At 37.9% G+C, this 11,064-nt stretch overlaps 1 protein-coding gene across 1 annotated transcript; it reads right to left on the reverse strand.

Annotated features, from left to right (window-relative positions):
* Positions 1–1,814: 1,814 nt before the first annotated feature.
* On the reverse strand, positions 1,815–6,843 carry LOC18018005 (protein MICRORCHIDIA 4). Its single transcript, XM_024156550.1, has 20 exons — positions 6,266–6,843; positions 6,081–6,155; positions 5,966–6,000; positions 5,764–5,842; positions 5,565–5,657; positions 5,404–5,488; positions 5,208–5,283; positions 4,584–4,712; positions 4,266–4,364; positions 4,070–4,171; positions 3,679–3,840; positions 3,476–3,571; positions 3,296–3,347; positions 3,102–3,213; positions 2,940–3,013; positions 2,563–2,855; positions 2,393–2,472; positions 2,229–2,313; positions 2,033–2,155; positions 1,815–1,946 (listed from the first exon to the last, which is right to left on the reverse strand). Exons 1-20 carry the CDS (start codon positions 6,738–6,740, stop codon positions 1,899–1,901), a joined length of 2,373 nt encoding a protein of 790 aa, XP_024012318.1. The 5' UTR covers positions 6,741–6,843; the 3' UTR covers positions 1,815–1,898.
* Positions 6,844–11,064: the final 4,221 nt, after the last annotated feature.

The following is an 11,064-nucleotide window of genomic DNA, read 5'->3' on the forward strand; positions in this document are numbered from 1 at the left end:
TATGGCATCTATATCGTAATGACCAATACTCATCTGTGATTGAATCACAGTTAACCGACATAATCTTAGCAAACTCATGCAAAGAAAACGTCAATGGTAACAAAACCAAGTCAAATATAACCATGGAACAAGTCTACCATATGTACGAAACCTGTTTAACATACAACATTCCAAAACAAGTCTACCAAACCGCTGGTTTTTTCGTAGATAGGAGAATATATTTAGGACAAAAAAGTAATTTCAATCCAAAAAGTCAAATGTCTGCCAAACATTAACAACTAAGTCTACCTCAAGCATGAAAAATAACTCTACCATATAAACAAGTCTACCATAAGCATGTCATATGTCTACCAGATCAAGGTTATCTCTGTAAATACCAAACTTAATTAATCTACCACATTATTATTTCAAGAAGTCTACCATACGGTCGATAAGTCTACCAGATTACATAAACTCTACTAAACATACAAACAAATATACTAACATCTTGTAAGTCTACTTCATGTCATTATTAATCTACCACAAATCAGAATGAAATTTATTTAAAATATAAGTCTACCACAAAACAAACATATCTACCACAAAACAAATAAATCTACCAACAGTTTTTAAGTCTACCTCATGTAACATATAATCTACCACTCACCGGAATGAATTTTAAGTGAAATAAGTCTACCACAAGTCAAACAAATCTACTACAATAGCGAAAACTCTACCAACTATATATAACTCTACCATTAAACAGATATATCTACCGCACGTATTGACAACTTTTTTCACATAAATCTACCGCTAAAGGAAATAAGTCTACCAACTCAGAAAATAAATCTACTTCATTGTCAATAAATCTACCGAAAAAGTCAACTATGCGAGAAAGTCAACGCTTTTTTTAACAAGTCTACCAAAACTTTGACAAGTCTGCCATTCATAACAACAAATCTACCGAAACATAATAAATCTACCTCTCATCGTCAAAACTCTACCAAAAAAAGTCTACCAACAGTTTAAAAACTCTACCAACTCTTGAATAAATCTACCATCGCCCTAATAACTCTACCAACAAAATTTCTGCGTTGACCAAAATTTCTGCGTTGACCAAATTTTCATAAGTCTACCGCTATTGCTAGGTAGACTTATTAATTTTTGAGCGCATAAATCTACCTACGTGGCATTAAAAAAGTAATGGCATTTTCGTAATAAAGTTTTTTTCAACAAAGGCGAAAAGAGTGTTTTGGATATGCTAGGTTAGTTTTGTAAAAAAAATAAAAGTGCGTCGAACAAATAATATAGATACTTTCTAAGGTTAGTGTAGTAATCCTCCAAAAAAATAATCAACATCCGCCAAGAGAATGAACCAAGGTTAAATTCCACATTGCATTTGTGTGATGGAAGTCCAAATGTGTGGTTGGAGTTTCTTGGATGGTACGTGAATTAGAAAGATACTGTTGTCTCATAGTCCGTGTGATTATTCTCGAGTTATCTCAGAGCTAGATGTGGCGACGCTTGGATGAGAAATATGTCAAATTTACACATTGCAAAAGTTGTCTTTGCAGCAATACAAAAGTGGTTTTAAAAAAAAAAAAAAAAAGGCACCACCGATTCTTCTGAGATATTCAAATATTCAATGAAACAAGATTGAAAAAGGATAAACATAGAGAATATCCCACTTCTCTACCAAAAAGATTGAGAAAGGAGAAAAGGACTTTAGGCAAAGTTGCATAAAACCAAAACCCCAATCTACTACAATTATCCTACTTCTCCACTAACGCCGGTGTGGTTGGGTCAGAGACAACACACTATCACCACACAAAAAAAACATGGATGTTAAAACAAAAAAAAACCTAATGAGTCAATATTATCCTCAATGTAGCTACATCCCGTCTCCGTTCTTCAATGCTTTATCTCCCTCGAGCCTTTTTTCCATCTGACAACGCTCGCATCGCCTCCTGCAACCACACAGAAGCTTACTCATTCCGTTTCCTGAATCAGAGAGAATATTGAAGAGAAATGTGGTTTTGAACAGATGAGAAACCTCTAGCTTAAGTCTGAGATCGTCCTCTTCCTTGTCGCGTCTGTCTCTATCCTCAGCGAATATCTGGATTAAACTATCTTGTTCTTTCTTCGTTTCTTCTAACTCGTCTTTTGTTGTTTGTAACTTCAATAACCAAAAGGAATCCATTGGTTAAGAGTGTTGTCATAGGTTTGCAGGCAGACATAGTAGAACTTACCTCGGCTTCAAGTTTCTTGCGTAGCTCTTTCTCACGTTTCAGCTCGTCTTTCAATAACAGGAAAACTTCTTCTTTTTGATTTAGACTGAGATAAAGAATACACAGCTTCCAGTGAGAAACATGAATCGTATAGGCAAATTAACATGGTGAGTATGGTGACAAACCTTTCTTTTAACTCTTCATTCTCTTGTTCTAATTGACTAAGGGTACGTGAACCAGACCGAGGCTTGTGTAGTTCGGAACTCTGCAAGAAGATGTACAAAAAGATTATGTTCTCAATCCAATTCACCAGAGAAAGCGTATAGATAGGGAGAGAAAAAAAAGGAGCATGTACCTTCTCGGGAAGCTCAGTGACAATTCTTTCAGAAGAAGAAGAATCATCATCACTATTGGTTAACTCTACAGCACCAGCACGAGCTCCTCGAGGCTTTGCTCGTTTGTTAGACTTGGAAGAGGTGTTTTCAACTTTACCACCGTTCTCTGATTTAACAGATCCTTTTCCTTCTAGATTCACATTTGATCTTGAGCCGAATTTTTCGGAAGCTGCAGCTGGAGTTTTGAAGCTCGAAGCGGCAGTTCTTTTCCTTGATGAGGCCGATCCTTTAGGAACATATTCTGGTGATGATTCTACAATGTTGAAAACATTTCCAAGAGATTGTTCAGCACAAGTTAAAAACTTCGATGTTAAAAACCAGTAAAAAGATATCGTACCTCTGTTTTCTGAATCCTTTACTGACTTTTTGCCTTGCCTTGAGGCATATCCGATTTTGTGACACTTAGATCTCCTGAGTAAAAGCAGAACGAAAACATAAGCCCCAAGAGATCAATGAAGCAACACGCTTGAGTTTAAAAAGCACGAGAAGAGCATCAGACCAATAAGTCTTCTGCATTTGAACTAGCCGTGCCTCGAGTCTAGACAAAACTGTTGTACGCTCAAAACCTTGCTTATCATGAGCAGGCTCAACGAAATCAGCTTCCAAGACACCTTAGTAACAGAATAAACGAGCATTAGACTTCCCATTAAAAAGGCTACTCGAATATTAGATCTTACAGTTAAAGAACAATACCTATGACCCCACGACCATCACTTCCTGCTGCATTCCATATCCTCCAAAATGGCTGACGAAACAAGTGGAACAATAATCATCGAAGGCATCGAGTTAATTTTCTTCTCAAGAAATTTGAGGGTAATAGTATGGGAAAAGCAGACAGGAACGAAGACAGTATAAGGCAAAAGAAAAAGAAACCTTAATAAGGCGATTTTTGTGGTAAACATTGAAGCCTTGAACATCAACATGATGTTTTGCATCCTTAACAAATCCAATGGTCACTACAGCAGACATCTGTTAGAAACAGAACCAGATATTAGTTATATTTAGAAGCTACGTTAATTCTTTTAATAAAATTACAGGAAGAAAGTCCAAGTATAAGTAAGATATGAAAAGCATACATTTGTGGAATTAGATAATCCAGCGGAACCATCTTTTGGCCGATAAGTAATTTGCTCTGTCAGCATCATGTCATTGACAAGATTGTGGTGCTCAACATCTTTTCCTCTGAGAATGATACGGAACTCAGGTGGAACTCTTAGGTATAGGATAGATACATAACTCTGCGAACAAGGCAAAAGGTAACAAATATTAGCCAACCTAAACAAGATTCATAATCATTCAAAATTGAGCTATTGATTTCAAAACCACCATTGTATCCCCCTGTATCGTTCTTTAAAGAACCATCTCAGTGATAGTAGCAGGAGGCTGAACCAAACTAACTTAGAAACTAAACATCTTCAACTGTGCGTGACTGCCGATATTACGGAAAGATGGAGAGAATTTTTATACCCTGAGTGAGTGTTTGTATGTCAGGAAGTGTCTAGAGTTAGGGAATTGAGTAGCCATATCGATATTTTTCTCATCCCGATTGACCCCTCTAAGTTGGATATCCTGCAACATTCCATATGTTAAATATATGAATACAGAAGCTTTCGACTCGTTGTAGATCATAATCTATGTATATTCAGCAGTAAAAAACACATACATGTGGATCAATATCAAAATCAAGTTCCAGCATTCCTTCGTCATCTTCCCAGAGGTTATATATGATTATCCTTGTGCCATGATCCTTCATCAGATTAAACTACAATAGCCAGAGAAATAGATTAGTGGAAATATTTTAAAAATATTAGTAAAGAGGTAGTAAGGTTTGAGAACCCACATCAAAAGATTGAAAGAAAACACAAACCAAATAAATCATAGCTACTGAATTATTTACAAGAATCACTACGACAGACTCCTTGGTTTTCTATACATTCCTTTGGTAATAAAGCTCTATTGGAACTAAAGGAAAGAGTTTTACCTGGGAAAGAAGATCATCTTCAGAAGAGAACGGCGACCATTGAACAACTGTTTCCACGTTCTTAAGCCAATCACTGGCCGAAGACCGTAATATTGGACTCCATTCTGAATCTCTTCTTTCGTAGTCAAGCTTTCATTTGAATCATCAAAAGAAGAAGATTAGAAGAGATAAACTCGCTACAAAAGCATGCTAAACTCAAAATAACATATGTTCTGACATGAAGCTATTTTAATCAAATGGGAGAAATGTCGACATACCATTATCAAAAAAAAGACATATGTCCTGGTTCTAGGAATTCGATGCCTAATTATATGAAAGTTGTAAACCACGAATACAGCAAGTATCCAAAACAAGCTAGGATAATGATAGCTTTCTCTGCAGAATTAGCTCATCTCAGAAAAGAGAGTAGGGTAAACAACTTTCTGCATAACATCTCTTTCAACAGTGATTGAGATGGTCTGAAACAGTGTCTAAGTAACTTAAGTATGCTTGCAATTGAATCACATGACTAACAAACCATTCCAGATTACCAAGCGTAATCTTAATAGATAAAAGAAGGTGAAACAATGTTCAATGCTCTGTGTAAAGCTATCAATGCCGTAGAGTTAAATTAAGGTACATTACCATGGGTACAACAATATCTTCTTTTCCTGTGCTCTTCAGAAATGTATAAGATAACAGCCCAATGCTCTGTGTAAAGCTATAACCAACATCAAGTAAACAGAACAATGTAAAGCAGGTTTTAATGTTTTTCAATAAATAAGATATAATCCGGCAAAAATCATTATAAAAGGCAAGATCGCTGACAGGGATTACGAACCTATCTCCATCTTTTCCACGGAAACGTGAGAATACAATAACATCAGCTCCGAGTCTCATTGTACTAGTCTTGAATCCATTTCCATCTACATAAGAAAAGTAATGATTAAAACTCTTGATGTAAGCATTTGATATACATCTTACAAGAATAAGAGTCGTTACACTGTCCGATGGTGTTTGCAAGTTTGCTCTTGACAGAGTATCCGAGAGACATGCAGTGTCGCATCTTCTCAGGATTCATCCCACCACCATTATCTACATTTCAAACAAACATAGTGAAACATCGTAAACACACTTGATACAACAGAAAGAGCAAATACTGTAGGAACACACACAAAAAAACACTAAATCAACAATATACCTTCAATCAACACCATCTTGCTTGCATCTTTCCTATTGATGAGCATGTCTACATTAACATATGTAGCTCCAGTGTGAACCTGATAGTCCAAAGATGGAAAAAATATATTACTACCAAACACAAACATAAAGTCTAAAATGCACTTTAAACCTTTGTACTACTTCCAAAACAAGAAAGAAATTTAAAAAGAGAAACATCTCACCTCATCCAAAGCATTATCCAAAAGCTCTGCAAAAGCTGCACATGAAAAACATTCTTAATCAAAACATTGTTGAATATAGCATTGAATCAAAAATTCCACTCCAAAAATAAAGTACCTCCAAGAGCCCATTTGTGACTAGTTGCATTAGAGTGCAAGAACTTGGGATGGACTCTTACATGATCATATCCACCTGAAAAAAATTAGGGTTTGTTTAATTCCCATTATCATTCCCCAATCATTTCCATTCAAATCCAGTCTTCAATAGAGAGAGTCTATAAACAAATTTTCCATTGAAAACACCTGCAGAAACTTCCCAACCACCACCGCCTGTTCCTTCGTAATCCCCAGCTTTCCAGAATTGCTTGCAAGACGGTGACGAAGCATGTGACGAAGCAGGCGGAACGACGGTGTAAGGAGTCGCCGGAACAGCCACAATCGATTGTCCCGTTGGTGGATTCGATTGGCCAGACCAATCGTCTACCTCCTCGTCCAGTATCATAACTGCTAGCCTCTTCGCCGGAGAATCTGTAGAAGCACTACTTCGCGCCCTCTTCTCACCAGCGACGGGGGGAGCTCTAGAAACACCATGAGAAGATTCGCCGGTTCGGTCTGCGCTTTCTGCGTCGGCGATTTCGTCGGGTTTATCGTCGGAGCCGTCGTCTTCGTTGCTGCTAGAGAGATTGATAACAGAGGTTGTGATTCTGTTCCCGGCGGGTTTCGAAGTCGGGATAATAGGAGTTGTTAGGTTCTCTTGCTTCACGCGAATATTATCCATTGCAAAAAGAACGAGAAAACAAAGAAAACAGAGGGAGGTAGAGGAAAAGTTGAAGAATGATGACTGAAACCGCCACTGAAGCGAGAGGAAGAAGAAGAAGAAATGGAATCGTTTTTTTGTTTTTGTTTTTTTTACCTTTAATTTAAAAAGCATTTAATTGATCTTTGGAGACTGCAAAAAAGGGTTAAAGAGCTAGCTAATTCTTCATTTACTGGTATGGAAACGCTGTCGTTTTTGTCGATTTCCCAAAAACCTTTTCAAGTTCCAACCTTTTTTACCCTTTATTTCTTGTAGTTCTTTCAACTTTAAAGTACCCAAAATAACTCAAACGACCCTTATGAAATTTATATGACCAGTCACAATGGTGAAATATCAAAGGATTATCTTTTTAACTGTTAAATTAATCCATAAAAAAAAAATTTACAAGACTGGAGAACTCAAACCAAATAGAATAGAAATAATATAATAAAGATTAAAAACAATAAATAAATAATCAAATGAGGAAATCCTCTTTCCTGGAAAAAAAAAGAATAATTCTCCAGATATATAATTAGAATTTTGTGATATTTTAGATTGAATACAAAGAAAATTAGTTATTAAACAAAGAATCAATACAAAATTAGGTAAATGAAAAAAAAAAACTAAAACTACTATTTGAATGAATAATAGATTTTACGTTTTTTTAATTTTTGTTGGATGCCAGCTTGATGCAGTATATTATACAGAGATTAGGTTTCACGCAAAAAAAACTTATCAGTCTCTTTTATTTGTTTTCGTTTATTTCTGATTGTTATTAGGATATCTCAAAATCATGTTAGGATAAGGATGTGGGGATCTTGTTGAGATCTTCCCTGAGCTGTATAAATAGTTTAATTAGGACTTCTGTAAAATACGTTTGACTTTGAATTGAAATTAAAAGCTTTTCAAGCACTATGGAAAATATCCATAAAATCTGTTGATCTAGCTAACTATTTCGATCGCTATCTCAACCCATTTCGACTTGGGATCGAGCTTGCGTTGATCAGTCGTTGAAATAAACTTCCACTCCTCTATCAGTTGGTATCAGACAAGGAACGTTCTGGGAATTGTGTACTGTCTCGTCGAAGATGCCTCCAAAGAAAAACACCAATGCCACCAACGCCCCAACAGTGCAGAGTTTCATCAAATTCTGTTGGTGTTTCAAAAGAACATCCAACCAACAATCTACGATTTGATCCGCGAGTTGGGAGAGATGTTGGTGCAGCAGTTTCCCTGTCACAATCCATTGTTTGCAGATAACGAGACAGGAGAAGAAGATAACCTGTTTGGTAACAACAAACGTGGTAATGATTGTGATGCCAATCATCATCATGTTGACAATCACTGGGAACCAAGCTTCAAAATTGACATCCAAGAGTTTCACAGTGGTATACGAGGTGATGCCCTCCTTGATTGGCTGGTGACCGTGGACGAAATCCTCGACTTCAAGCAGGTTTCTCCTAACCAGTGAGTGCCACTTATTGCAATGAAGTTCTGTGGACACGCAGCGTCTTGGTGGAAGCAGGTGAAGACGACGCACAGTTGTACGGGTAAAGATCCAATTCAAACATGGAGAAGCTTAATAAGCACTTGCGGTTGACTTTTCTTCCTCATAACTACGAGCGACTGCAATACACCAAATTGCAGAACCTAAAATAGGGGACTCATTCTGTGGAAGATTACGCGGAAGAGTTTTCTTTGTTGCTGACTCGAACAGATATTCGGGATAGTGAGACACAGTTGGTCTCTCGCTTCATTGGAGGTTTACGACCTCAGCTCTGAATGCTTTGTCGCAGTTTGACCGTACCACCCTGGCTGAAGCTCACCGCTGTGCAGCGTCCTTCGAGCAACAATTTTGAGCTTCTCCTTGTCTGCCGCAGTATATGCGTACGCAATTGCAGGAATTAAGTTCAGGCGCCACTTCCAAAGAGTTCGCGTTCAACACCACCTGCCACAACAGCGAGCGATGATACTGCTCCAGAGTTGCAATGTTCGACGAGACCAAATGCATTTAGGTGTTATTCCTGCGGTGAACCAGGTCATCGACATATCGCTTGTCCAAACCAGAATCGGCGAGGACTTCTCCTAAAAGATCCTGCTGAAGCCGACGATGTGGCGTACGAATCCTACGTTGGTTGGTCGTAATTCCACTCATGGCGATACAGGGCAAATGTTGGTTGTCCGACTTTCGTGCGTAATACCACGACGACAAGACGAGCAGTGTGATAACACTGTATTTATATTTATTTTCACCATTGATTTCAAATGCTTTTTCAAAGATTTTAATCAGTTTTAGAAATTTTTATTATGATTTTTTTCTATATTTTTAGTTTCAAGGCTCTTTTCAGAAAACTTAAGGGAAAAAGATGGCAAAATAGAAGAAATCACACATTTTTAGCTCAGAGTCAGACCGTCAAAAGTTCAGCCTCAAATGAAAACTTTCTCACCGTCTGATCAAGCTCAAATTTGGAGACATTCAAGAGGAGATAACCAACTTTCCATATCACTTTACATCAAGAAGATCCAACGGTGCAATCAAAAGATATGTGGAGAACAAGTTAACTAAAATTCACCAGTCTCGGAAGACTCTCACCCGCGGCAAACAAGTGTTTTACCTGCCCCGGAAGACTTTCACCCCTGGTACACCATATCTGAGCCACAAGCCCCAACATCAAAGCCCATTTCTCCATTCTTCTTCAGAGAAGCCCTAAATGAGAACTGGAAGACCTTAGGACTTATAAATACCTTTCTTAGCAGCCCTAAACAGGTGTGTGCTCCTGTAATGAGATTTTGAGCCACCAAACTTTGTTTTTCTAGGGTTAGGCAATGGAGAAGGAGATTTTTCCCTGGATCCATTGTTCTTTCTCCTTTTTAACTAATTAAAATTTCTGTTTCATCTTTTGCATTCTTTCAAGTCTTTTATCATTCTTTGCATCATGTAGATATTTTCCAGAGAGTCAAGTTGTTGAACAGTCATCGATAGGCATATATGTTCGATTACGATTTCTAAGTTTCTAGACCATATTCTGGATCTCATCTCTTCTAAGTTGTTCATATTGCATGAGAGTAGAGTCATGACATATTCTCTGAGTCTAGGATCGATCAGAGCCACGAGAGTGCTGTATCAGATTATCCATACCTAGGTGAAGAGCATATATAGTCGCTACAGGAGTCGAGAGCTACCTGTAGAGAAGATGTGAGCAGACGAATTCAATAGTTAATGCATGATCTTATTTCTGGCATGAGAGCGAGAGTTAATTGTCAGATTTGAGTGATTAGTTGATGAAGATGGCAAGAGTTGGATAATCATACACATGTTTATTCCAATTCCACGCAGATCCCATAAATAGATGAAGATAAATCGCCCGAAAGCTAATTGGAAATGCGTTGACATCGATTAGAGTAAACTGGAGAAGTCTAAATCGCCACCTATGAGGTTAGAGTCTATAGTTTGAGTCAACATCCTTTAACAGATCATTTGCATTACATTTTATTTCCCGTAAATATTAGATTATGTTTATTTTAAGATTCTTAACCAAAAATCTCAAACCCCCATGAGTTTCTGACTTTGCGTACTTTCTCAGTTTGTTGTTTATTGCATATTAGACATCTTCCATGTGGATCAACATCCTAACTCATACAACGTACATCTGTGCACTTGCAGACACTATGATTTTATAAATTTAAAACTTTAGGGCCAATGAGCTTGAAAAAACGACAACCCTAGGCCCACGCATCATCATAGTGGTTACACACCAACATTTTCAGATCGACGTGTACAATCAAGGGCCGTGTCTACAGTTTCATTGTTGACTCTGGAGCTGTCGCAATGTCATAGCGGAGGCTTTTGTGGACATATTGGACATTCCTCGCGAAAACCATCCAGCACCGTATACACTTGGGTGGATGCAAGAAGGTGTTCACGTACGTATTACACAGTGTGTTCTAGTGCCTTTCTCAATTGGGCCATATTACAGAGATCGCACATACTGTGATGTAGCTCTGAAGCCTCCGATGGATGTCAGTCACTTGTGCTGGGTCGACCTTGGGAGTTTGGCCATTGTATCATATACGACGGAGCCAAGAATACATATAGCTTCATATGGAGACACATCAGATTTTGCTCATTCCTTCACGCGATACAGTGTTGCCGGCTCCTCCGGAATCATCTCTGCCCCCACCACCATTATATATTCACCAGCGCTTGACAACGCTCATATGTTTGTATTCTGCCTTTAAGTCAGAACTGCAACTTGAGGGTATGGCTTTTGCACTGTTACCATTCTCGTCTTCACGAGTCTTTTCT

The sequence above is a fragment of the Eutrema salsugineum genome, unplaced genomic scaffold (assembly GCF_000478725.1).
Source record: "Eutrema salsugineum unplaced genomic scaffold, Eutsalg1_0 scaffold_2, whole genome shotgun sequence".
Lineage (NCBI taxonomy): Eukaryota > Viridiplantae > Streptophyta > Magnoliopsida > Brassicales > Brassicaceae > Eutrema > Eutrema salsugineum.

What these genes read in the sequence shown, in the direction of transcription:
- LOC18018005 (XM_024156550.1), bottom strand. Translation starts at nt 6,740, where the DNA reads ATGGATAATATTCGCGTGAAGCAAGAGAACCTAACAACTCCTATTATC. An exon ending in CAAGATGGTGTTGATTGAAG is followed by an intron (nt 5,658 to 5,763) that starts GTATATTGTTGA and finishes TTTGAAATGTAG; the next exon opens with ATAATGGTGGTGGGATGAAT. An exon ending in AATGAAGAGTTAAAAGAAAG is followed by an intron (nt 2,314 to 2,392) that starts GTTTGTCACCAT and finishes TCTTTATCTCAG; the next exon opens with TCTAAATCAAAAAGAAGAAG.